The following is a 27,034-nucleotide window of genomic DNA, read 5'->3' as shown; positions in this document are numbered from 1 at the left end:
CAATTTCTTGTTCAGGTTCCTCGACTTCATTTATTTGTTCTTCTTGCAATGGTGGTTCTTCTCCACTGATGATTCGTCCTCGAGGTGTAACTTTGATCACTGCTAACCAATTTATACCTGAATCTCTCATCCGAGGGTATGGAAGGAAGCTAACTTGGTGGATTCAAAATTTCCTCGCTAAATACACGTAAACTATTTCCTCGTAAATAACAAGCAAAGTTTACGTCGTATTTACGAGGAAATTGTTTTTCCTCGTAAAATACTCGTTAAATTACATCCACTTTACGACGAAACACTTTTGTCGTTACGTTACGAGGAAATAACGATGACTTTAGTTTTCCACGTACGTTCCTCGTAAAATTGACGTAAATTTACGAGGATTGTTTTTCCTCGTTAAATTTCCTCGCTAAGTATGTGTTTTCTTGTAGTGTATACAGTATATACATTACATACCATACATGATATACAGCTGCTGCATATACATAAATGATACGAGCATATATAGCAGTACATATAACATTAAAATTTAAAATACACACCAACATATGACAATTTCCAATTAAGAATGGTAATTACTCCTTAGCACTAAATATAACCAAATTTGTATTTATTTATTATTTTATTATCTGTATTTTCATCTTTTATAATTTCATAAGAAGATGCAACAATTAGAAAAGATGCAACAATAACCGATTTTTGATTATAATGATAAATGGATACTCGTTACCGCTGCTCGTGTTGTCTGCAATTCTTGTCACGAGGATGCTTTCTTTTCCTAAAATTGTCATGAGGATGTTAGGTTAGATAAACATTATAAGGCAACTTATTATGATTTTGCAAAATTTAGGTGCACTAGGTTTGACGCGGAAAGTTGAGTTAACCGATTATTTATTTCCACAAAATTTGTAATTCTATGAATTTTAAAGCATGGACGAGATCATTGTTAAGCAAAAGTCTTTTAACGTGGTAAAATCAAGAAAATTGATCACGGGTTCCGTATAATAGTTTGTGTGGAGTAGCTGAATATGACAATTACGCCTTACGTAACGTTTGTTGGATATAGGTGAAAATGTAGAGAAGCTCTAACGTAGAAAATGTTTTTTTTTAAAAATATATTTTAGCAAAAATATAATAGACAAAAGGTAAATGTTTTCAACAAAATGTTTGCCAGCAAAAGATCATCTGTCTCATTAATGTCTCAAAGGCCTCGAAGGTCAACAGAAATTCAATATTTTACCGAGGGAGTTGTTATTGTAGTAGCCTAACTAAAGCCTAATTAAATGAGATTAAATTAAACTGCTCTAAAGTACTCGGAGTAACATTAGTATCATGTACACGTGTCGAATTTTCCTTTGAATTTGGCTTTAAATGGTTCCCTCGTAGCATAGCCAGCAGCTGAAACGCGTCGTAGTTAATCACGGTACTGTTGGAACCATTTAAAACAAAAAGGCCTCTCTGCATGCATGCCTGCCTGTGTCCCATTAATTAAAAAAGTCCTTCTGGTGAGACTGAACCAACCAAAGAAACAAAAAAAAAATAGTTAGGACAAACAAAGCGCGTGGATTTAAAACGTGGGACCCTCTCTGACGTCATTTTGTTTCTCACCTCCTTAAAAAAAATAAATCAAACGGTGAGTAATTTGGCCATTGTCTATACACCGACGTCACCCGTAAGGCGATAGCCGATAGTTGACAGATATTACAAAAATGTTCTATCATCCATAAATAAATTAATACACATTTGAAAGAAAAAAAGTTTAATTCACTCAGTTTCGATATGATTAAATAAAATTTTAAAGTTAATTGAAACCACTAGTTCGATTTTTGACTAAAAAAACAGTTAAACTGTGGATGAATAAGATTGAAAGCACTATAGAATAGAATGACCAGTATCACACGAGCTGGTCCCAGCAAATATTAATCAAATAAGTGACATAAATCAATCACCCCAAATCCATAGCTCCATTAACCAGCCGCCACGTAGGATCGACGGTGCCTGTTTCGATCAGCCGGTCGTAAGATGACAAACTCAAAGTTGACCATGCCTAGTATATTTACATCTCTTACGTGGCGCCTCCTTATACGGTCGCTTCGAGAAGAAAACATTTTTCTAGACGTGGCGTTTCATTAGAAGAATGTTTTAGCGTACGATAGACCTTGCCGTAGAGGATAATTATACGTTTTATCTTATTACGATAAATAAATCAAAAAGACAAAAGAATGAAGCTTTCTCTGTTTGTCACTAAAAGCTCTCTCTCTCCTTCCTTTTTCGCAATTCTTCATTCTTCTCTGTTTTAATTTTTCCCGTGTTTGAGTTTTTTTTTTTGTCTGTGTTTCTGATTCTCCGACGAGGAAGAGTAAGAGTAAGATCAATAGAAGAACAAGAGAATTGCTTTTTATGGGTTGTTTCGGATGCGGTAAGAGATCGAGCAAACGATCGGAGCCCAACAAAGATAAATACAACAGCGATACTGTGAAAAACAAGAAGACCGTCGGTGGTACAAGCGATAAGAGAGACGATCAGACTCAATCCTGTTCAGGTACAGAGTGATTTTCTACCGTTAATCGTTGCTCAAAGTTATCTGTCTCAGTTACATTTAGGGTGGTTAATTTGATTCTCTCTCGGGAGAATTTTGATTGATGCATGTGTACTGTTTGCCATATAAGTGAGATTTCTTTCGTTCGAGTTAGGTTTTGTCTTGTCCTAAATGAGACACATGTCGAAGTTTGTGTTTTTATTGTTGTTGTTGTTGCCTATTTGTAATCGAATCTTCAGTTGTTTTATTTTATTGCCGTGTTTATTTATGGTTAAGTCGCAAGATAATTAATTTGATTATTTTGTCATGTGTTTGTAGATTCGACAAAAGTCAGTCCATATCGAGATGTAAATAACGATGCAGTTGTTGTTGTTAAGGAGAAGGAGGATCAGTTAGCTCTTGACGTCAAGGGTTTGAATTTAAACGACCAAGCCACAGGGAAGAAAGCACAGACTTTTACATTCCAAGAGCTTGCATCTGCCACTGGGAACTTTAGGTCCGATTGTTTTCTTGGCGAAGGAGGTTTTGGAAAAGTGTACAAGGGAACTTTAGAGAAACTTGATCAGGTACTTACTTTAGCACTAGTGTTGATAATAAAAACTTCCCTTGATCAGAGTTTTGAATAGTATGGTGAAAATTCGTTATGGCTTAGGTTGTTGCAATCAAGCAACTTGACCGTAACGGTGCTCAAGGAATCAGGGAGTTTGTGGTCGAGGTGTTGACACTAAGTCTCGCTGACCATCCCAATCTCGTGAAGCTTATTGGGTTTTGCGCTGAAGGTGATCAGAGACTGTTGGTCTATGAGTACATGCCGCTAGGATCTCTTGAAGACCATCTACACGGTATGCTTTGAGCCGTTAACTTGATTTGTTGGTTATTTGAATTTTCTATATTGTTTTTTTTTTAACTGTTTTGTAGATCTCCCTTCTGGTAAAAAGCCACTTGATTGGAACACACGGATGAAAATAGCAGCTGGTGCAGCGAGAGGTCTAGAGTATCTGCACGATAGAATGAAACCTCCTGTGATCTACCGTGATCTCAAATGTTCGAATATCTTGCTTGGTGAAGACTATCAACCGAAACTATCAGACTTTGGGCTGGCTAAAGTCGGACCAAGCGGGGATAAAACTCACGTCTCAACGAGAGTTATGGGAACGTACGGATACTGTGCTCCTGACTACGCTATGACGGGTCAGCTCACGTTTAAATCGGACATATACAGCTTTGGAGTAGTGCTTCTGGAGCTTATCACTGGAAGGAAGGCTATTGATAATACAAAAGCGCGTAAAGATCAAAACTTGGTCGGATGGGTATGTTCTTCTGTCTCTCAAAGATTGTCGGAAATATTTTTGACTCGAGTCTTAATATATAACTAAAATATTATTGTAATTTATGAAAAAAATACTCTAAAAAAATTTCCCTCCAATTTTATTGGGGTCGCAACAACACTCATATTGTTCTGTTTTCCTTACAGGCACGACCGTTGTTTAAAGACAGGAGGAACTTTCCGAAGATGGTTGATCCATTGCTTCAAGGACAATACCCTGTGAGAGGATTGTATCAAGCGCTTGCGATCTCAGCGATGTGCGTACAAGAGCAGCCGAGCATGAGACCTGTCGTATCAGACGTAGTGTTGGCTCTCAACTTCTTAGCTTCTTCCAAATACGATCCGAATAGTCCTAGCAGCAGCAGGAGAAGGAACGGTTCTTTTCGCAGAGATGGTGAAGAGAAGAGACCGGATCTAGTCAAAGAAGCCGAATCTGATGGGTCTTCGTAGGAAGAAAATGGTTAAAAAAAAAACAAAAAATCAAATCTAGTTTTTTTGGATTCACCAAGATATAATGGGTGGATGTTATATATAATATAAAAAAACAAACCAAGTCACATTTTTAACATCTCTTCGTGGATGTACATCTTTGACTCAGCTTCCTTTTTCTTTAGAACAAAACCATTTTGTTTCGGGACATATATATATAAACATATATTTTCAGTTTACACCATGATGATGAAATGGCAAACGCTGTAAATATACTTGAACAATCCAAAGTATATGCTATTAAAAGAAAATAGTGAAATCCGTAGTTTTAAAGATGAAAGTTGTTGTGAACTAATACATAATGTTTTCAAGAAAGCTGCAAAATTCTTTTGAAGAAATACATAATGTTTTCAATTCCGAGTGTTACTGCTTAGGATGTTCGAGCTCACTGATCTCTCCGTCTGCGCAGTTTCCAACCCAAATATACATCGTTGTGTTTCTCCGGCTCGGCAACACTCTGCAACAATCTCTCCTCGGTGACTGCAAACATAATGGTATCATCTTAAACACGTTAGCTAAAACGGTTCATAGGCTTAAACCACCCGGTTCTTTTTCAATAATTTATGTTGAAGAAAACCAGTAATTTCTACTAGCTATGGTTTAGAAATTAAAATCAATAACCGGTTTGGACTAGCCTAAACCAAACCGGTATATGACTGAAACTGATATAAATTCATGTGGAAATGAAGTTTTGGACCTACCTTGTGCCATCGGAGTGGATCAGGTCGCTTCAAAACGACGACGGAATCGATCTTTCCAGGCGAATCCAACCTCCATCTGCATCCAGGGAACCGTCTCGTCTTGTCCAAGTTATAGTATCCAATCACTTGGCGACGTCCTTCATCGTACTTAGCCGAGTTTACGTAAAACACAAACGGTCTCTGACACGGATGTCTCGACACGGGCCTCGTGTTGAACGCGTAGCCGATGTAGTCAGCCCTGCGGAACCAGTTGAGGAACGTTCTCGAAGGCATCTCAAGCTCGCGAGGTGAAATGATGCCTCGGATTATCTGGACGGAGAAGCCCCATGATACAGAGATGGACCAGAACCGGCTCTGGTCGTAGCAGATGGACTGCTGGAATATGCTGGCTGAGTCGAGTTCTGCCGATGACATGAGGTGTCTGAGGGCACGTGAGCGTTTCATCTTAGGGAATATAGGCTGCACTACGTCGATGTGGTGGAGTGTCACCAAAGGAGCCACTGGATGGGCTCCTAATAGCCCCAACAGGTCCCCGTAAACATCATACTGCATACATACATTAAGGGAACATTCAGACAGGAAGCCATACCAACAGGCAACAGTAACAGTCTCAAATTATTTTTAACTTTTGTACAAAAAAAAATTCACTGTACATTTAATGAATTAATAATGTAATTTTAAAATTAATATCTTCAAAATATATATATGTCTGTAACATTTATTTTGAGATCATAAACCTTTAAATTAGAAATATGTCTAAAATATAAACTTTCAGATCCTATTCTATATTTATTTTATTTTCTAAAATTAAATTTTTGTAATTTTTTTTTTAAAAATTGGACTGTTCCCCTTGCACATGAAAAGACCAATTTTCATACTAACATTCGATCGGACACAACTCTTAATAAAGGGTGTGACTGTATGGCATAGTTAGAATAAAATAAAATAGATAGAAATTTATTTCATCTTTTTTACCTGATTTCAATCAATTAAGTGAAAATTTATTTCAGTTCATTTACTCTAAAAAAAAAAAAGAAAACAGTATAGTTAGTCTCCCCCTCTACCTTTTGTGAAATTGAAAAATTTATTTTTCATACATTTCATTTCCACTCTTTTAGTTCATTATGTAACCAATCACACTCTAAAAAGGAGAAGAGACTAAATATAATCTTTACCTGGTGGAAGCCAGGCTCTTTGGTTAGTGGTACACCGAGCTCGGTCATACAAGCTTGGATGCGATCGTCACTACCGTAAAGACCAGGGTACCGTTGAATACAACGGTCCTGCATTTTCGAGAGCTCAACGGCCAAAGCGTAGCTAATGGCGAATCCACCCCCACCAAACGCCATGGAGTATGAGAAGAAGATGTTCTGAACATGAGCCTCCGATGAGCTACCAACGTAGTAGAACTGAGTGTGGTCGTACTTTGAGAGGACATTAACCACATTGTCCACCACAAAGACCGTATCATCGTCACCCATCACAAACCACCGTACTCCTTTAAGCCCTAATCTTAGCGTCTCCGTCACTACTCTTGATATCCTCACCGCTGATCTGTCTCCCACCGGATGCGTGTACCTAAAGAAACACCAAAAAAATTTGAAATTAGGTTTTCTTGTCACACACGTTAGGTTTATAAAATGTAGAGTGAGGAGCAAGCACCGGAAACGTGAGGTGTCCTGTGAGATTCTGATCAGAGGAAGTGGTTCGTTACGGTAAGTTCGGACTCTCTTGTCGATCCAGACGACGCCACGTGTCTTGCCAGGTCGCCACCATGACTTGATGTACTCTTTCCTCGTCTCCCACAGAACGGAAGACGCGGCGATACCGAACACGACGTGATCGAGCGTCGTGTTGAACATCCTTGGCCGGCGAGGGTAAAGAGAAGGTACACGTGGAGGCACATCGTCGTCTTCTTCTTCTTCCTGTTCCTCAGGGTCTTTGAGGACAGAGGAAGAGTTTGTTTGGTCTTTGATGGAGAGGTGAGGATAGGTGGGGCTGCACGTCTTGCGTCCGCCTCCTCCTGTGGTGGAGATGAGAATCAACGGGAGGAAGAAGAGGAACATGAAAAGCCATGGCAGTGGAGATCGGAGGAAAGAGACACGAGAAGTGGGGCTGTGAGTTTTGAGCTTGTCGTGGTGGTGATGTTCTTCTAGAAGTCTGTTCTTAGGGTTGCTTAGATTCGTGTTGGAGCTTGAGCTGTTTCCCATGGCAAATGGGAAAGAGAGACTGATGCAACTTTTGTTTTTTTTATTTTAACTCAAATCAGATTTTTTTGTTACATCACTTATCTAAATGAAAACGAAGTTTTTGATGAGATGAGCTAAATTTAGCATTAGAGAAAAGGTCTTCCGAATATTACTGCAAGTGCACTTTGACCGTGTGTTCTTCACATTAAACAAAAATCTCAATACAATCACAAAGCAAAACGACAGTGTAGCAACAACATGATGAGTCTATGGTTGTATCCTTCCATATCAATGCCTCGTCTGCGAAAAAAACAATGAACAAAGACATTGTTAAACCGCATTAGAGACTGACGAATAAATAAAAAAGAAAATGACATATACCTTTCTTCTCTTGGATCTTCCTCCACTTTTACGGCCGCTGCCACCAAAGCTTGATGGCTTTTCACCGTCTTCATCCAAGAACTTGAACTCGTCGTCAAAACTCTCGGTAAGTCCATGCAACCTGCGTGCATCTCACAAAGATTGATCAAAACATCACCTCAGTTGAAAACCGAAAAGCAAATAAACGTACCCACTGCGTGACTTCAAGCGCTTCTCTCTCTTCTTATCCTCCTTAGTGCGAGGTGCTCGGGCAAAGAGTTCTTCTTCAACCTCTTGTTGCCTTTCATACTGTGCTATGAACTTCCTCTGTTCCTTGCTCTCAGCACCATGCCAGTCTCTGATCTGTTCAATATTATTCACACTCATTTAAGCTACAACATCAAATTAAAACCGCTACTCATTTCAACTGCAAAGTAAAATTTCCTTCTAAACCCACCTCTTCAGGCCTGTCCTCGAGCTCGTCCAACACATCTTTCATGTAAGTATTCTCAGTGGCTTGTCTCAAAAAGTGCTTTTCTTTTCTAGCAGCGTCTCTCTCTTGTTTTGACGTCTTGTCATCCATAGACATAGGAGCAAACTTAGGAGGCCGATAAACTCCATCCTGAATTTAAAAAGGTAAAAACAATTAATGAAAAAGAACATTCAGTACATTTCTTCAGAGTGGATAATAAGGCTTACCATTGGTTCATCCTCCATTTTGTCAGCAAGCAAGTCTGGCTTGGGCTTATAATTAGAAACGTCTTCAGATTTTTCGGTTTCCTTTCCCTCAGAGAGGGTTTGTTCAGCAACAGACGCACCGGCTGTGGTGAGCTTCTGAATTTGGTACTGAAGCTTTTTGTCTATGGGACGAATCTATTCCAAAGAAGTACAAAATTGAGATAAATTATATTGACTCTATGTCTTGTTGACAAGTAAAGAAGAGAAGGCAAACCTTTTCTAGAAACATTCGTATCTCAATAAGGCTCCTCACAACAGGATGGCCGTCGATAGAGAAGCCTTTTGCCTTCCTTAGCAGATAATACACGAGACACTGGCAATAGCTTAGAAGTAACAGATGCTTTGCCTCGAGGTAACTCATCCCATCCGCTGTCGGATAACTGTCTGCTTTTACCTATATAATTTGCAAAACAAAAAAAAAAACAAGAAAATCAGTATGTAGTGAAACATGAAATAAGTCTGAGAGACATTGTGTCTCTTGTCTGAAGGGTAAAATAGCAGATGCAAGTAATGAGAGACAATAGTTTGGTTAAATCCTTAAAAAAAAGGAGAAAATTAAAGCTATCGATACTTCTTATACCAAACTGAAACTACTCCTCACAGAGGAAACAAATAATGTTATAAGATGCTGCAAATACAAGGCTTGGTACCTTTGCAGTGAGAGCCTCAACTTTGCTCCTAACCACATCTAGACCTTCCTTCATTTCTCTCAGCAGTGTTGCTAGCTGTGGAGCTTCTCTGAGACCCGTCAAAATAACAAAACGAGACCAGTAAGCAAACGTGAAGCATATCACATCTAAACACAGAAGATCATTTTTTTTTCTGCTCGGTGTGAGAACTGTGGTGATTGATTCATTGCTTAGTCAACTTATTTCCTTCTGGCTAGAAGAAACAAATGTTTTTGTGATCTTTTGTATCATGGAATAAGCATAACTCACCTATTTATTGTTTCGACAAGGCCCGGTTTTTTAATCTCCTCCATCATACTTGCAGAGAAACAGCTAGAAGATGACACTGCGAACAAAAAAAACGATAAACTAAATGTTCAGAGAAAGTAGCCCTAGAAAACTAAACATACCATCAGATAAACATACACATTAAATCAATTGGTGAGTACGGAAAATAATTAAACTTCTATAGACAGAGATTTGGCAAAGAACAAACAACTCTAACAACACAAGAGTATGTAATAAAAAACTTAAGTAATGTCTACAAATAATGTCTACTACTACTTGACAGAATCCAACATTCACAATAAAGAAACGCTAATTAAAACTGATGAAAGTTTCACAAATATCTTTCAGTGACCACGATTAATTTGACCCCAGGGCCAGAGGAAGCGGTGGTTTTAGACACAACGAGAGCAGCTATCTCACAGAGGAACAGACACGAAGAAGAAGTACGAACTCACAGGAGTTAGAGAGCTTGATGGAGACGGTCACGGCCGCAGAAGGGCGACGGTAGAAAAGGTCACGGCAACACTGAGAAGGAAAATCAACACAGAAACTCTTTTGCTGGGACAAGGGTTTATGAAGACTGTAAGAGGCTTTTGTCCAATGAATATTTAAGGGCCCGATACAAAATTAAAGGTAAGATATGGGCTTATTTTGGGCCCAGCTCATATACTGTTTTGCTTACTGATATAAGAGGACAAGCATAATTTTATACTGTTTTCATTTTCTTTTTTGTGTGCAACCTACTGTTTTCACTAGGTAGGCTGATTCGGGAAGTTCAGGTCTACCAAAATTTCGTTGAATTAAATCGGAAAAAGTTCAGTTTCCTTAGGTATTTGGATATTCCAAATTTTACTGAAACTAACCGAAATTTTGGTTAATCGAATTAGTTCGGTTAAACATTTTGTTTAATTCAGTTAGTTAGTTCGATTAAAAATTTGGTTAACAATTTATCGAATCAAACCGGAAAACCAATTCTTTTCCATAAACCTGCCGAATCGAATCAAACTTCTCACCGAACTAACCAAAACTTTAGTTTGGTTCAACTGGTTCGGTTCGATTTAAAATCCCATACCTAGTTTTCACCGGATCTTCAGCTCCACATAAACTTATTGCCTCCTAAGGTAGTAAGGTGTAACAATAGATGAAAACAACATTTTATTTTCCCACTCGATTATATTGGAAGACAAGAGCTCAGAATCAACTGACCAACATGTTTGCTGAAATAAACACCAACCACGGTTTTATAGAAAACGTACGTGCATATACCCGAACAAACATTTTAACAACCGGACAACAGTCACAATCATTGGACTAAGACCCAAACACCGACTCTAATCGGTTGCGAAAAGAAGCACAAGGGGATTGATCACATAGCATTGACCATTCTCTTCATCTCGGCTGATCTTCTGGGATCCGGTTCTTCAATCGCTCTCTCTGTCAGCACATGCTTTATGCGGCACATTGATCTCCTCACCTATATTGACATGCATACAATTTTGATCATGAACAGAGAAATACACAACCATTTTCTCTAAGAAAGATTCATATTTCCATTCAGAACATTCATCAATAACGTCAACAACTCAAATGGAACTGAGGCTTAATTGTCACCTTCGGAATGCGTTCAGGGTTGGGAAACATCATGTTCTGAGCTTGAAGCATCTGACGCTGAGTCATCAACATGTTTTTCTCTTTGAGAAGAACGTACCACAGCTTCTGAAGATCATCCCATGACTTGAGCCTCAGTTCTGAAGCTTTCCAACCTCGACCTAACACACCAAAATAAGCAATCCTTAATCTAATATAATCAATCATCGCTTAGCAGATTACTCAGCTCTAAAACATATCACATTTGTTAATTTCATAGCACCACCAGACAAGCATTAATCTATACACTTGAGAATAATCTCTCCCAAAACGAAATGACATATGAAACGCACCGTAGACAACAGGTTTGTCTTCGTCCTGGCTTCTGTCGAACTCAAAGAACTCCTCGAGAGGGTTTTTCGCAATCTTAACAGTCGAGGCAGCTGCTGCAGTAGTGGACTCCGATCTCGTGGAAGCAGCCACCGCTAAGAATCTCCTCCCGATAAATCTCGTGAGAAACATGGTGACAACAGCTCCCGGTTATATAATCCGACCTACCAAAGATCATTAACAACAATAATCAGAAAACGAGATGCGTAATCAGATTGGTTATAACTATAAACTACTAATAAAATGACGAATTTTTTTACACAATGGACGTCAATCAGAAGAGATACGAACTCACCGGAGAATGAAAACGGGGACGGCGACGATCACGGCTACAGAGAAAGTAAAGATCAATCAAAACCCTTTCTCGAGGTTACAGGTTCACGTGGATGGATATCTGAGGCCCAGTACTAACTTTGGGTAATTCATGAGCTTTTACAGGCCCAATAAGGTAGGCTAGTTTTCTTTATTTCTCTAATTGCAAAATACCACGTCATCGATCCGTCTATTTACTGTCAACGATGTAACAGCCGCCAGATCAAATAATCGACGGCCGTAAAGAAACGCACGCGGATCGTCTCTAACTATATATACAGACCTTCACCGGACCTGTACAATCCATCAAATCTTATTTGATATCCTCTCGCCGTCTCCTATCAATCTACAGGGTATCGTCTTCTTCAACAGGTCGATTAACTGAGGCTAAAATTGAACTTGATTACTGATGAATTTCGTTTGATTTTGTTCTTTCAGATATTTAGAATCTCTACAGAAACTTTGTGAGGAGATGTCAGGAAGAGGAAAGGGAGGAAAAGGATTGGGAAAGGGAGGAGCCAAGAGGCACAGGAAGGTGCTTAGGGATAACATCCAAGGTATCACCAAGCCTGCCATTCGTCGTCTTGCTCGTCGAGGTGGCGTCAAGCGTATTAGCGGTTTGATCTACGAGGAGACCAGAGGAGTCCTCAAGATCTTCCTCGAGAATGTCATCCGCGACGCTGTCACCTACACCGAGCACGCGAGGAGGAAGACTGTCACCGCCATGGATGTGGTTTATGCTTTGAAGAGGCAAGGACGCACTCTCTACGGTTTTGGCGGTTAAATCGACGGAGATGGGGATTAGGGTTTCTAAAATCTGGGAATATCTTGTTTCTGTTGTCTGCGTTTTGAATTTGATTAGTATTAAGTAAATCCATGATGTTAGCTATTGTTGTTTTTGCCTTTTGTGATGGTCGTTAGCAATGTTTCCTTACTGTAGCTAAACTTTTAGCTGATAAAAATCTTCAATGAAAGTTAGATTGAACAATATGGTTTCTTCAAAAACTTCTATTACATATCATCTGTTATAAATAACCATATGGAATGCAGCACATTTTCTAGTTTGTTCTAGTGTCAACTATAATCTGTTGATTTCAATTCTAGTGGAAGGTGATGTGCAACTGTACCTCTATGTAAAATAAGCATTACTATGATCTTTGATCTGAGTTTAACCTGAAATCAAATCACCCGTCCAGCTATTCCAAAGAATAACCAAATTGATCTACTATTAGATTGCACAAGTAAAAAGCAGCACTTTAGTCTTTGATGATGCTGAAACATACATCTTTCAATTTCGAGCTTTCGTGTTGAAAAACACACGTCCATATGCAACAAATAAGAAGCATGTTTTATCAAATGAAGCAACAAACGAAATGAGAGATAATTAACAAAGTGATTTTTTTTTTTCAGCTAAAAACTAAGTCTAAATAATCATTCTTTTTCTTCTTACTCCAGTCTTCTGCTTAGCGGATGAAGTGCGAGTTGAGTAACAGTAGCCACTCGTCAACCTTCCCACAAACTTTAGAACTTCGTCTATCAGTATCACCGGAAGAGACACATCCAACACCAGCAGCCACTCGTTCAATTTCAGCGGCACTATCCCAAACACCTGAGCCAAGAACGGCACGTACAGTATCACAAAGTGTAGCCCAAAGGACACCGCCATTGCCAAGAGCAGCCACGGATTCACCCACGGCGGCATCGTCACAAGGCTGCCGTCCTCTGAGAGTGCGTTAAGGGAGTTGAACATTTCTATGGCCACCAGCACCGAGAGGGAGAGTGTGGATGCTTTTATTTTCCCCTGATGGAAATACTCGCACGGGTTTGAGTCGAAGGAGAATGTCTGAGAGCCAGCTGTGAAAGGAGAGACTTTGAAGCCTTCCCATGAAGAGCACTGGCCCCAGTTAGCTAGCTGTGAGTAGCTTACTAGGCTGTGACCGTCTTGGCTCAAGTCTATGCCCATGAAGCTGCTGTGTGTGTACCATATGATGAATACTCCTACATACATACCAATCACCTATAGGTAGATTATCCATTATCAGTCTAGAGTTAGAAAAAGCCACAGAAAATGAACAAAATAATTTTGCATACCATATATCGGAAGAGGATCCAGGGAGTGATAAGTGAGTCATCACTTCTGTGAGGAGGCTTCTTCATAAATCCTTGTCAGGAGGATTGAATCCCAAACCCGTAGCTGGAGGACCGTCCGTCACCCACAGAAGCTGAACTGGGATCATGCCTTCTGGGATTCCAAGAGCAGCCGTCAAGAATATCGATGCAACCTCACCGATGTTGGAAGAGATCATATACCTTTTTATTCATCACATTCAGATTGATTTGATCAATAGATGTTACAAGGAAGACATGCAAATGTAACAATAGAAGACTCACCTGATGAAAGCCTTCATGTTGTTGTCGATGGACCTGCCTTCACCAACAGCTGCAACAATCGTGCTGAAATTATCATCTGCTAACACCATGTCAGATGCCTCCTTTGCTACCTGCAAACATAACCCCAGAGCTGATACAACCATAATCATCTGGTTGTTGCAAATGAGAGAGAAGAGAGATTATACCTCTGTGCCGGAAATGCCCATAGCCACACCAATATCAGCCAACTTCAGTGCATGAGCATCATTGACTCCATCTCCAGTCATGGCAACCACTTATCCATCTTCTTTGAGTAACCTCACAATCTCTTGTTTGTGCTTTGGTTCAGCCCTCGAGAACAAGAGCCCTCATGTCTGTCTCAGATGATTCTTCTGTTGAACATCCATAAATTCTTTCCCAATCAAGCTTCTTGAAGGAGATCTTCGCCTGCTTCAAATACTCCAATTTCACGGCAGTGCTCTTGTTGTCTCCGGTAATGACCATGACTCGGATACCTGCTGTTCTGCAGTCTGCAATGGCTTGACGCACCTCTTTCCTCGGAGGATCCTTCACACATTGAAAAGTTAGAGCATGAATAATCACCAAAAGGAAGCCAAGAAGGAACCAGAAAAATATAATGGTGACCTGCAACTCACCCTTAGACCAACAAATCCAACGAATGTTAGATTGGACTCAATAGAAGAATAATTGGATGGGTTGAGAAGTTGCTGGTGAGCTGGATGGTCTTCGCTGCCATCATAAGTAGCAAAATCTGATGGAACATCCGAGTACGCAAATCCGAGACATCTTAATGCACCCATGGACATATCATGCAGACTTTGTAAAATAAGATCCCTTGAGTATTGGTCAAGTTCTGGAGTGGAACCATCAAGTAACTGAATATGTGTACTCCTTTTCAATACATTCTCAACAGCACCCTGCAAAAATTTCATAATATGGTCTCATTAAAATTTCAACTAAAATAACATACATCCATACGGACATGATCATAAATTAAAAATTAGATATTTATTGTCTACTGTTAAGCAAAATAATGAAACTAAGACTCCTAAACTGGATACGAAGAGGATGGGCTGTTAAGCAAGAAGTTATGCGTAGCTACGACTTCTAAACCAGATGTCGTTGCTAAGAATCCTAAACCAGACACGAAGAGGATGCGTTGTTAAGCAAGAAGTTGATGATATGCGAGGTTGATAATCTAACAATGGAGCATAGAATATCGTAGCTGGTCTGTATCAAGTTGATATCGGCAACGAAAAAATCACCGGTCTTAAAAATCACCGGTTGGTATCAATTTGATATCTGCTACACACAGTATGCAAGCTTACGGAATGTCAGAGAAGACCCTGCAGTTCCGTTATATATTGGGTTACATAGCATCATATAAGAAGCAAAGCATCAATGAGGATGGTCAAAGTTAACGTACGTTTGTTAATTCATGCACACACACGTGTTTGTTAATTTATACACGTACGTTTTTGTTAATGGATGAGTTTGGTCTGTTTCAATTACATAAACTTGGAGCGCATGATTTTAGAATGTAATTCATGCACGTACATGTTTTCATTAAGCTATAACGATAAGGACGAAGGAGTGATATACAAAAATTATTTTGAGATGCAGTGGTTAAGAATATTAAACCACTACTAATCAATAAACACAAACCGAAGTAAACCATCTATGATTGTTTGGTAGATATTTAATTATTGTGAGTGATTGCTAGGGGTGTTCAATCAGGATATCGGTTCGGTTTAGGTTCGGTTTTTTTTTGGTTTTTGGTATTTCGATTAGTAAAATATAACTACCATTCTAAATCTATATTTACTTTGGTTCGGTTCGGTTTATATACCGTCGGTTTTCGGTTTATTCGGTTTTATACCAAAAAACATAATTATTTAGTTTGAGATCATATAAAATGAATTTTAGAGTCATATTGTCAACAGAGTCATTTATTAAAAATATATTACATGTTCAAATAAATGAACAAAAACGTAAAAATGCTTCTACCATCAAATAAAATCATCAAATCTATAATTAAAATCAGAGCCTGAAATTTTAAAAATAAAAATATGAAACAAAACAGAAACATGAAAGAAAAGTTTTTCCACTCTTCCATATTTAGTGTTCATTAAAGTCATGTTTTTTCGATTGAACACGAAACTTTGTTTGTTTATAGATAAAAAAAAGTTGTGAAAATTTTTCATTAATTATTTTCCATCAAATTTATCATCTTCATATTAATTTAGTGAATACTAAAATAAAGCAAAAAGATACAAAAAAAAGACTTAGAAAATAAGATGTCTGAATTGCGATATATTGTTATTTAATTATAGTTCAAGTGTTTTACAAATTATATAAGGTTCTTTATTACTATAACATTATTGTAATAGTTATTAACACAAATTTAACTTATATAACAAATAGATTTTCATGTATTGTTATAAAATAGATACATATTTACATGTTTCTACTTTTAATCGGTTTTGTTCGGTTTATTCGGTTTAATCGGTTATATACCAAACCATATCTAAATTCTACGATTTTTATAAAATTATATTCATTCGGTTTATATGGTATATACCAAAACCAAACCATATTGTCTATTTCGATTCGGTTCGGTTTTACCATATTGAACAGCTCTAGTGATTGCCAAGGTAATTTAATTATAGTAAATAGCATATATTTGACATTTTTAATTTACGGCAACATATATATATATATATTAGAATGCTCAGCAATGTCAAAATATATGCTATTAAATTCGTATTACACGAGATCTATGCTCCAATGAATTAGGTTTTGTAAACCTATATAAGACTCCTTTCTTCCATTCATATAATTCATCCTTATATAATGGAAACCGCGGTTTTTTTTTTGGATTATAGACAAAAATTGAAGAGACTTAATATTTTTGGGATAGTTGTACATTATTATATAACAAAATTGTATTATATCGAAGAAGAAAATTTGTTTAAAATTATATAATTTGTGAATTAGGCAACCCCCAATATCTCTCTCTCTCTAGCTTAGACATTTACTCAAATCCAGGGAAATGTACATGGTGGGTATTTGTTTTGGACCAGCGGATCTTGGTTCAATACATACCTACCCAAGATCCGACCGGGATCCAAATTACATAAAATGTTTTATGTATGTTAGGCATATTTGGGTGTTTCATATATGTTTTCGGTATTGCGGATATTCTTTTTTTTTTTTGGTTTGAGTTTATAGTTATACTTTCAGTTTTCAGGTAAAATTTCAAACTGTTAAAAATATATTTCGGGTATTCAGTCAAAAGTTTGGGTATTTTTTGGTTCCTCGGTATATTTCGGGAAGCATTTCAGATTTTTTTGGGTATTTGAATATATTTTGGGTATTTTTTGGTTTTTGGATATTTTCAAGTTTCAAATCATGTTTCATGTTTTCGGATACTTCTAATCTTTTCAAATCTTAAATATCTGAACCGACCTAGACATGCTACGTACCCAAATATTACATGTATTTTATATGTATTTGAATTATGATTCCGAACTGGCCCGAACATGAAAAGAACCGACCTAAACCCAAATCAAAAAAATTTCAAATATCTCTTTGGATCCAAATGTTTAGGACCCAAATAACCCAAATAGAAAGGAACCGACCCAAATACCTAAATGCCCAGACCTACTCTCTCATTATATTTTATGTGTATTTTATAAGGGTTACATTTGTTAAAGTGATATGGCTTAAGATTTACTTGGTAAATTTTCTAGCTGATTAAATAGAATATATTTGTGGGGGTTTTAATAGTTTTAAATTTATCTTAAATGATTTTTATTATAATAATTTTTATAAAAATTAAGTTAAGGTAATATATATAATTTTGTTTTAACATATGATTTGCAAAAATGTTCTTATCAAATTTCATTTTGTAAATATTTGAAACTATATAATGTAAGATGACATGATATAATATGCTTTATGATATATGCTAACTCATTTTAATAATTAATATCTGAATATTGTAGATGATGAGCATAAAATATAGTGTATAACATTAGAATGAAAAGTAATAATAGAATTCATTTAAAATAAGATTTTTAACCATGTTTTTAATGGGATGATGTATTATTAGATGGTCTATGAAAACTAATAATCGAAAGCACATGTTTTTTTGGATTATAGATAAAAATTGATATGACTTAATATTTTGGGATAGTTGTACATTATTATATTACAAAATTGTATTATATCGAAGAAGAAAATTTGTTTAAAATTATGAATTAGTTTATTTGAGATTTTGTATGTATATTCTTATATAACACTCTCTCTCTTAAGTAAGTCATATAAGTTCATCCTTATGTAATTTTAAGACAATACCAGCAATGCAAAAAAATAATGGATTTAAATGTAGTTATCTAATTGGACCACATTAAACCCCGAAAAAACCAACCAAAAACAAACTAATATCCAAATTAAACAGATTTAATATCTTTTTATTTTCAAAATAACAAATTTAATCATCATATATTATCATAGTGCTGAGTATTATACAAGTTAATTAATAAAAGACCAGACGCCAATATGTCGTAAATAGAGAACTTAATTATTACCTAGAGCCACTACAATAAAACACATGCTTAACGAAGAAAAACAATTCTCGTAAATTTACGTCGATTTTACGAGGAACCTACGTGAAAAACTAAAGTCATCGTTATTTCCTCGTAACGTAACGACAAAAGTGTTTCGTCGTAAAGTGGATGTAATTTGACGAGTATTTTACGAGGAAAAACTATTTCCTCGTAAATACGACGTAAACTTTGCGTGTTATTTACGAGGAAATATTTTACGTGTATTTATCGAGGAAATTTTGTATCCACCAACTTTGTAGGTGTTACACGTTTTTTTTTGCCACCTAATTAATTTTCGTCGTAAATTCATAGGAAAATTACAACTACCAGATTCGAAATTTCCTATAAATATGGATGTTTGAACATCATTTTAAACACACCAACAACAAAAAACGTGAAAGAAAAAAAAATGGCTGGCTCCGGGACTATTTACAAGTTGCGGAAGTGGATGTATATGCATAGAGATGCTAACGGGAAAGTGACGAAAGAATACCTTGCGGGTCTGGAGACATTTATGCATCAAGCAGATTCACCACCGCTCGCCCAAGAAAGTGGTAAGATGTTCTGTCCTTGTCGGAAATGCAACAATTCGAAACTGGCAAACCGTGAAAATGTTTGGAAGCATTTAATAAATAGAGGTTTCACGCCAAATTACTATATCTGGTTTCAACATGGAGAATGTTTTAATTATGATCAGAATGAAGCTAATAGTAGTAATAGCAATTTTCAGGAAAAAGAACCGGTTGATCATCATTTGCATAATGAACATAGTTACCATCAGGAGGAGATGATAGATTATGATAGGGTTCATGATATGGTAGCTGATGCATTCGTAGCTCATGATGAAGATGAAGAACCTAATATTGATGCAAAAAAGTCTTACGAAATGTTAAACGCGGCGAATCAACCACTTTACAGTGGTTGCAGAGAATGTCTCTCTAAATTGTCGTTAGCTGCTAGAATGATGAATATTAAAACTGATCACAATCTACCTGAAAGTTGCATGAACGAATGGGCGGACTTGTTTAAAGAGTATTTGCCGGAAGACAATGTGTCTGTTGATTCTTATTATGAGATTCAGAAACTGGTTTATAGTTTTGGGTTGCCTTCGGAGATGATAGATGTTTGCATCGACAATTGCATGATCTATTGGGGAGATGATGAGAAGCTAGAAGAATGTCGATTCTGCAAGAAGCCACGATTCAAGCCGCAAGGACGGAGACGTAATAGGGTACCGTACCAAAGGATGTGGTACCTACCAATTACAGACAGATTGAAAAGATTGTATAAATCAGAGCAGACTACTGGAAAGATGAGATGGCATGCCGAGCATACTCAGACGGATGGTGAGATGACTCATCCATCAGATGCAAGAGCCTGGAAACATTTCAACAAAGTACATCCGGATTTCGCTAGCAATAGCCGGAATGTGTATCTCGGACTATGCACAGATGGATTTACTCCGTTCGGAATGTCAGGGAGACAATATTCATTGTGGCCAGTCTAATTTGGTTAGTTTAGGATAGATTAGGTGGTTAGTATAGGGAATTTAGATAGGTTTACGGATTTTATGTTATTTAGTGTTCATTAGGTGGATAATGTTGGGAAATATACTGTTGATGTTAATTTTAAAAATCTAATTTTTTTTTCAGGTTCGAAAAGGAAGACTTACTGCCCATTACAGAGAGATCTTCGGTGAGCCGGGTAGTCGTTTAGACCCGGCCTCTTCTTCAGCCCCCGGTTCTTCGGGTCAGGAGACTGTCCCCGAGACTCAGTACACTCAGAGAGTCTCTGCGTCTACTTCTTCTAGTGCACCATCGTCTCCTCATGTGCCTTCCCCGATGGCTCATCCGACGATGCCTCCTCCTGTGCCTCCTCCGATGGCACCTCCGATGGCCGCCGATATTCATCCCGATTTGATGGTGCCTCCGAGTGCTCCTTACTCGCAGTACACTGTAGAGGACATTCTCTGTCTGCCAGGCAGAGAAGGTTTACCAGTCATCGACCCCGACCGACCGGACGAAACTTTGTGGTATGTTGCATTAATTTTTTTTTAATTCGTTTAAAATTCTTTTATAACATTAAAAAATAATTTATATTTTAAATTTGTATTTTCTAGGTGGGGGGTTGACGGATGTCTTGCATCAGACGTAACTGACACGATCAAATGTTACTTGTCCATGGCACATCCGAACTGGAGTAAGACGCCTCACTACGTCAGAAAGACGTGGTTCAAAATGTACGCTGTAAGTTTCTATTAATTAATTATATATACTTTAATTTTTTCATGATTTATATATATACTTTCTAAAAAACTAATTGTTAATTTATTTTTTCCAACAGCAAAAATATAATTGGGCCTTGGGGGTGACTAAGAAGTTTAACGCAAAGGCGAAAGTTCGCTTGTTGGACACGGTCTCCAACTGGAAGGGTGAGTGGATTGTGAAGGGGTATGAGCGTGGCAAACCCGCTGAGCTTACCACAGATGTGTGGGATGACCTCATCCGTTATTGGCGCCTTCCTGATTCCATTAGAATCGCCCAGGCTTGCTCTAACTCCCGTAACACGGTCGATGAGCACGGAAACGGGCCGATGCTTCACACTACGGGTAATTAAACATTTTATTAAATAAATTTTTTAATATATATATATTTATTCTACCTTTCTTAAATGCTTTTAGGCCAAAGAGACGGGACATCTCCCGTTCTTATGGAACTTTACGAGAGGACCCACAAGAACAAGGCGGGCGTATTTGTAGATGGCAAGTCCAAGCAAATCTACAACGATGTGGTTGCTCGGGTTGAAGACCGCCAGACCCAGCTGACCGAGCAGTCTACCGATGGATTACCCGTCACCTTATCCACACTTGAAGTGGATAAGATTTACGAGGAGGTAAATTTTCAAAAATTTTAATTTTTTATTATTCATTTAATATAACTTTAAATTTTTACTAACAATATTTATTTTTTGTTTTTAAGGTTGTCCCTAAAAAAAAGGACGGACTTTGGGGATTGGTTCCGTCAACGATGTTCCGAGAGCGACATCGTCTTATGGTCAGCGACGGGATGATGAAGTCACTGAGCTGCGTAACGAGTTGGCCGCGACAAAATCTCGTATGGGTGGAGTCGAGGGCTTCTTGGACGTTATAGCAGCCACAAATCCGGAATAAGAGTCCATGTTGAGGAACAAGCGACAACAACATCCCATTCGAGGCGAGTCATCCGACGTACATAACGAGGCGGATGTTACGAGGAGGAGTGATGAATTCTACCAGACGATGAACGACCCTTAGTTTTTTTTTCTGGTTGTTGTATTATAAATTCAAAATTTATTTATATATAAAATATTTTCGTATTGATTTATTTTTATTTTAAATTATAATTTTATTAATAAATTAAATAATTTTAATTATTTTTTTATTTATATTTTTAAATTCTGTAAAATAATAAAAACGAAGTAAATTCGTAGCTAATGTACGACCTATTTACGTGGAAACCTTACGAGGAAAAGACGAGAAATAATAAACGAGTATTTTACGAGAAAACATTTACGAGGAAATAACGAGGAAAGATAAACGAGTATTTTACGAGGAAATACTTTCGTGGTCGTTACGTGTATTTTGAGAGGAAACATTTTCAAGGTATTTACGAGTAGTTTACGAGGAACTCGTTTCGAGGTATTTACGAGGAAATATAGCGACCTCCTTACGTGGAATATTGACGTGGTCTTTACGACGAAATGATCTACTTCGTTTTTACGACGAAATATATTTCTCGCTAAGTTACGACGAATTAGCGAGGAAATATGTGTTACGACGGATGAGTAACGAGCAAACGTGGTTTCTCGCTAATTCGTCGTAAAGCCTCTTTTACGACGAACTCACGAGGAAAACCGCGCTCGTTAAGATTATGTTTTCTGGTAGTGAGCAAAGTCTTCTTCCACATTTGTTCGTGTATTTTTCCACGTGGACAATTTAAGGCGACGACTTTAATGGCTTCTAACTTTCATCGTCCTCCTCGTTCTCGTTTCTGTCTATGTGACTACCGCATATTATCTTTCCACAAGAGATGCTGTAAATCCTACACTCGCTTCTTTAATATATATATATATATATATATATATCTCCAATTACAATTACAAACATATTTGTTTCGCTTTCTCTTTGTTTAGGAAATATGATGATGAATCATATGTTTATGGCTACGAGTGAGTGAGGAAGGATTGTCAATGATCAATGTTGATGATAAATCATATGTACATGTTATGGCTACTTTGATGAGTTAAAAAAATAAAATTGCCCTACTTATTGTCTCTATTATGCTAGTCAAACGCAGACGGCCAAAAGATCAAAGGAAAAAATAGACAGCCCACCTATTGGTCCACAACGCACATCTAAACTATCTGAGTATTAATCATTACAAGTTGATTAATAAAATAACTGACCAGACGCCAAATATGCTCATAGAGAAATGACTATATATAATCAAAGTGTTCTTCCATATCTCTTCGTATATTTTCCACATTGGCAAAACACAACTCTAATGGCTTACAATCTTCTTATTACCGTGCTCCTCGTACTCGCTTCCCTCTCTCTAGCGTCCTGTTATTCTCATCCCACAAGAGATGTCTTGTTTAAGTAAGAAGAAGACCTATCTTTCACTTGTCTCGTATGCTTACGTACAACAATTAACAAATATATATTGTTTCTCTCTGAATAGACAAGACGATGTTGAATCATTTTCTATGACCACGAGTCGGCAAGGATCATCGATGCTTGATCTTGAAGGTCTAGTGAAAGCTCGAAGTCTTCAAGTTATATTCGCTGGCTCAAAAGTGGCTGTGAATAAAGCTTCCAAGAGTAGTGGTATTCAAATTTGGTTCATTTAATTTTTATTCTATTGAATATTCGTAAGGTTTTGTTTAGTACACTAACTATACAAATTAAATTGTAGGTTCAAAGAAGAGAAAACATAAGAGCAAAGTAGGATCACTGGATGTTTCAGCCGTTGTTGGAATCATAATAGCAGCAATTGTGGTTACTATTATCATCATCTGTGTTATATATTTTTTCTATGTGAAGCACAAAACAAAAAAGGCTCAAAGTCTTGGACAAGGTAACTTATAATTCACATTCTATATAGATTACTTACTTATTTGATGACTTGCTAATACATTATTTTTCTGTATTGACGAAATGATACAGAGAAAACAAATGCATCATCCGAAAATCAGACTTCCAAAACAGAGGATATTATTGTATAAACGAACTTCATGATCGCTGTCATCACTTCGGTGGAACTACATATTTTTTTCTTTGATCTTTCTGTTAGATAACATGATCATTTAATGGCTATGTTCAAAAATATTCATGTAATGGCATTCGCAAATGATTGAATTATTTTTTCCTCTTCTTTTTTCTTAAGCATATCAACTTTATGAATCTTGGTTTTAAACATGAGTTTTTAAACTCAACAATACTGATTAACAAAAAAAATAGTAAGTTTGATAGTGAAATTGATCTAAAGAGTATCAACTTAAACATGTACATATAAATTTTCAGGAGCATCCAACTAAATAACATATATATAAAAGTTTTAATATTTCAAGTTGCATTTAATTATTTATTGCACACACAAGACAAAACCTCTATCATTTTTTTTGATAAAAAGAGTGAATATCAATTGTTTCTTATTATATTTTAAAATATTTCGTTTGCGCCAAATATGACTTTAGATTTAAATTTTACAAAGTGACAAGACTACTGCGAACTTGCTTATTTACTAGTCAACCCTAAAATTAAATGACCAGCTATATAGGGACAAAAACATCACTTTAAACTGCTCTTTTCTTTGTCGCTGGTTCGAAATAAAATAGACAAAACTGACGACGGGAAAATAATATATTTTTGTTTTCCGATATCTTCTCCACCTTCCGATCCTTCTTGACTTCTTGAGCTTCTTCAGTTAGGTACTTCCCTTCATCTTCTTAATTCATAGTAATTGAACAGGTCCTATTTTTGGCTCTCTCAGGTGCTGTCATGCGTACTGTTACCCTGAAAACTATGCAGAAACGATCCCTTGTTCTGGCTTAGTTTAAAGTTTCATTTTGGATTTTTATTTCCAGATAACTTATTGTTGTTCTCATGGACACTCAGTACTCACTAACAGAGGAGGATGTATGCATACTTTTGGAATCTAGAGGGAGTATTGGAGTAGATCCGTTTTATGTAGAAGAAAAAGGAAATATCAAGTAAAAGGGAAAATCAAGAAAATAGAAAAACAAACAAAAAGGAAATCATGAAGAAAATGCAAATAAGAAGATTAGGAAATAGCAATTTACTATTATTGTTTAAGATTACAACTCTATAAATAGAGAACTAAGCTTATTGTATTCAGAACAAAGAATCATAAACAAAGAGAATCACACAAGGTGACAACTCCAGTGGGTTCCAATGTTCTTCTCACCGTCCTCCTCGTACTCGTTTCCATATCTCTAACTTCTGGTTATTCTCGTTCCACAAGAGATGTTTTGCTTAAGTAAGAAAGAAGACCTCGAATCCGACCTAGCCACTTTGTCTCATATGTTTACGTACAACTTTTAACAAATAGATATTCTTTCTCTTTGTGCAAACAAGACGATGTTGAATCATATTCTATGGTCTCGAGTCAGCAAGGATCGTCGATGCTTGATGTTGAAGATCTAGTGAAAGCTCGAAGTTTTCAAGCTCTATTCCCTGGCTCAAAAGTGGCTGTGAATAAAGCTTCTAAGAGAACTTCATCCAAGAGTAATGATTTTTTTTTTCTAAAACCTAAACAATTTTATTTTATTTCACTGGAGATATTCTTAAGCGTTTTATTTAGTACACTAACTATACAAATTAAACTGCAGGTTCAAAGAAGAAAAAACATAAGATATCTCCTGGATGGTTTCTGGTTTGGAAGTGGCATTTTCCTTTCCGGAGCAGCCTCTTGGTGTTTCATTGTCAAATCGCTTCGTTTGACTCCGAAGTTCGGTTTTCACAGTCAAGTAAACGGTCTCTCGGTTCTCGATAACCAGATTTGTTGAGGCGATTCTCGGGAGTCATTGGTCGTCTCGGGTCAACAGATTGTTATAGCTCGCGTCCGAGTGTCGCTTTGTTCCTTTCGTTCTTTGCGGCAGTGGGCTTGACTTTACTTGCAGGTGATGGAGGCTTTTTGACAGGATGTGGTGATGGCATCAACCCGATTTCTTGCACGGTTCGTGGCGGCAATGGAGGTGGTGTCTCTTGGTAAGAGTTATTTCATCTTTGTGCTCGTCTAGCACTTCATCGATCAGTGACGGTTATAAGCTCGAGGAGTTCATTGGGAGCCAGCTACTCCAGAGACGACACGGGAGTTCCCGGCATCCGAGGCAACGAGGAGAACCTCACGGTCCTGTGGTCATCGTCGATGGTAGAGAACGGTAACCGATTCCTTAAGATTTTAAAAATGGCTTAGCGGAATGTGCCGGGTCTAGTGGGTGGGCGAAACTAGGTTGTAATACATTGACTCGGGAGCTTTTGTTCAAATTGATCTTGTAACCGGATCTGAACCCGTTTATTGGGATGAATAAAATTTGTTTCTTAAAAAAAAAAAAGAAAAAAAAAAACATAAGAGTAAAAGAGGATCACTGGGTGCTTCAGCCCTTGTCGGAATCATAATCGCAGCAATTGTGGTTACCATTATCATCATTGTCTCGGTGTTTTGTACTTCTTTTATCAGAAGCACAAAACAAAAAAGGCTCAAAGTCTTGGACAAGGTAACTTATGGTTCACATTCTATATAGATTACTTACTTATTTGATGAATTGCTAATACAATATTTTTTGTATCGATGACATGTTACAGAGAAAACAAATGGATCATCGGAAAATCAGACTTCCAAAACAGAGGATAGTGTCTAAAAAGAACTTCATGATCGCTATCATCACTTGGGTGGAACTATATTTTTTTCTGTGATCTTTTATTAGAACTTGATTTAATGGCTATGTTAAAAATTATTCATGTAATGGCAATTCACAAATGATTGAATTATTATTTTTTTCTTATGCGTATCAACTATTAGGAACCTTGGTTTTATACATGAGTTTTATCAGATAATTTTTTTATATATTTAATTATTTTATTTATACATATATAATATTTTTTTGTTGTTATTATATAATTTATTTCCGATGGACGGACCTAGGGGTGTTCAATCCGGCAAAATCGAACCAATTAAAACCGAACCGAACCGAATTAGAGAAAGTGGTTTGGACTTGGTAATACCAAATATACCGAATGGATGTCATTTTTGAAAACCGCGGTATATGGATATGGTTTGGTATATAAACCGATTAAACCGAATAAACCGATCATTTAAAATATAGTAGTAAAATTATATGTAAATTTTATAAGATAATTAAGAATATATACATAATTTATTTTATTAA

The 27,034-nt window shown here is 37.0% G+C and overlaps 5 protein-coding genes and 1 pseudogene across 5 annotated transcripts; 2 read left to right on the top strand and 4 right to left on the bottom strand.

Moving 5' to 3' along the window:
* Positions 1–2,218: 2,218 nt before the first annotated feature.
* LOC106416001 (probable serine/threonine-protein kinase PBL5) lies at positions 2,219–4,531 on the top strand. The gene is made up of 5 exons (XM_013856823.3): positions 2,219–2,539; positions 2,855–3,102; positions 3,189–3,378; positions 3,455–3,846; positions 4,011–4,531. The coding sequence occupies exons 1-5, from the start codon at positions 2,398–2,400 to the stop codon at positions 4,311–4,313; spliced, it is 1,275 nt and encodes a 424-aa protein (XP_013712277.1). The 5' UTR covers positions 2,219–2,397; the 3' UTR covers positions 4,314–4,531.
* Positions 4,532–4,565: 34 nt separating this feature from the next.
* On the bottom strand, positions 4,566–7,263 carry LOC106416000. The gene is made up of 4 exons (XM_013856822.3): positions 6,716–7,263; positions 6,229–6,631; positions 5,054–5,599; positions 4,566–4,832 (listed from the first exon to the last, which is right to left on the bottom strand). Exons 1-4 carry the CDS (start codon positions 7,261–7,263, stop codon positions 4,716–4,718), a joined length of 1,614 nt encoding a protein of 537 aa, XP_013712276.2. The 3' UTR covers positions 4,566–4,715.
* A 125-nt stretch (positions 7,264–7,388) lies between these two features.
* LOC106416003 (neuroguidin) lies at positions 7,389–9,890 on the bottom strand. Its single transcript, XM_013856824.3, has 9 exons — positions 9,752–9,890; positions 9,279–9,354; positions 8,991–9,078; positions 8,555–8,734; positions 8,302–8,475; positions 8,060–8,224; positions 7,814–7,965; positions 7,624–7,744; positions 7,389–7,542 (listed from the first exon to the last, which is right to left on the bottom strand). The coding sequence occupies exons 2-9, from the start codon at positions 9,323–9,325 to the stop codon at positions 7,531–7,533; spliced, it is 939 nt and encodes a 312-aa protein (XP_013712278.2). The 5' UTR covers positions 9,326–9,354; positions 9,752–9,890; the 3' UTR covers positions 7,389–7,530.
* Positions 9,891–10,434: 544 nt separating this feature from the next.
* On the bottom strand, positions 10,435–11,701 carry LOC106412031 (39S ribosomal protein L47, mitochondrial). Its single transcript, XM_013852922.3, has 4 exons — positions 11,569–11,701; positions 11,237–11,437; positions 10,908–11,065; positions 10,435–10,770 (listed from the first exon to the last, which is right to left on the bottom strand). Exons 2-4 carry the CDS (start codon positions 11,403–11,405, stop codon positions 10,663–10,665), a joined length of 435 nt encoding a protein of 144 aa, XP_013708376.1. The 5' UTR covers positions 11,406–11,437; positions 11,569–11,701; the 3' UTR covers positions 10,435–10,662.
* A 193-nt stretch (positions 11,702–11,894) lies between these two features.
* LOC106411788 (histone H4) lies at positions 11,895–12,573 on the top strand. Its single transcript, XM_013852610.3, has 2 exons — positions 11,895–11,938; positions 12,024–12,573. Exon 2 carries the CDS (start codon positions 12,058–12,060, stop codon positions 12,367–12,369), a length of 312 nt encoding a protein of 103 aa, XP_013708064.1. The 5' UTR covers positions 11,895–11,938; positions 12,024–12,057; the 3' UTR covers positions 12,370–12,573.
* Positions 12,574–12,703: 130 nt separating this feature from the next.
* LOC125587425 lies at positions 12,704–15,401 on the bottom strand (annotated as a pseudogene).
* Between the last annotated feature and the right edge of the window lie 11,633 nt (positions 15,402–27,034).

This window comes from Brassica napus, chromosome C5 (genome assembly GCF_020379485.1).
Source record: "Brassica napus cultivar Da-Ae chromosome C5, Da-Ae, whole genome shotgun sequence".
NCBI classification, from domain to species: Eukaryota; Viridiplantae; Streptophyta; class Magnoliopsida; order Brassicales; family Brassicaceae; genus Brassica; species Brassica napus.
The sequence above is the reverse complement of the archived record's forward strand: the minus strand, read 5'-3'. Positions and strand labels throughout refer to the sequence as shown.

Coding starts and splice junctions, on each gene's coding strand:
- LOC106416000 (XM_013856822.3), bottom strand. CDS start 7,263: ATGGGAAACAGCTCAAGCTCCAACACGAATCTAAGCAACCCTAAGAAC. Junction 6,632..6,715: donor CAGGACACCTCACGTTTCCG/GTGCTTGCTCCT, acceptor GTGTTTCTTTAG/GTACACGCATCCGGTGGGAG. Junction 5,600..6,228: donor AAGAGCCTGGCTTCCACCAG/GTAAAGATTATA, acceptor GTATGTATGCAG/TATGATGTTTACGGGGACCT.
- LOC106416003 (XM_013856824.3), bottom strand. CDS start 9,325: ATGATGGAGGAGATTAAAAAACCGGGCCTTGTCGAAACAATAAATAG. Junction 8,225..8,301: donor AAATGGAGGATGAACCAATG/GTAAGCCTTATT, acceptor TTTTAAATTCAG/GATGGAGTTTATCGGCCTCC. Junction 7,966..8,059: donor TCGAGGACAGGCCTGAAGAG/GTGGGTTTAGAA, acceptor AATATTGAACAG/ATCAGAGACTGGCATGGTGC.
- LOC106412031 (XM_013852922.3), bottom strand. CDS start 11,405: ATGTTTCTCACGAGATTTATCGGGAGGAGATTCTTAGCGGTGGCTGCT. Junction 11,066..11,236: donor AGACAAACCTGTTGTCTACG/GTGCGTTTCATA, acceptor TTGGTGTGTTAG/GTCGAGGTTGGAAAGCTTCA. Junction 10,771..10,907: donor ACCCTGAACGCATTCCGAAG/GTGACAATTAAG, acceptor ATGTCAATATAG/GTGAGGAGATCAATGTGCCG.
- LOC106416001 (XM_013856823.3), top strand. CDS start 2,398: ATGGGTTGTTTCGGATGCGGTAAGAGATCGAGCAAACGATCGGAGCCC. Junction 2,540..2,854: donor TCAGACTCAATCCTGTTCAG/GTACAGAGTGAT, acceptor ATGTGTTTGTAG/ATTCGACAAAAGTCAGTCCA. Junction 3,103..3,188: donor CTTTAGAGAAACTTGATCAG/GTACTTACTTTA, acceptor GTTATGGCTTAG/GTTGTTGCAATCAAGCAACT.
- LOC106411788 (XM_013852610.3), top strand. CDS start 12,058: ATGTCAGGAAGAGGAAAGGGAGGAAAAGGATTGGGAAAGGGAGGAGCC.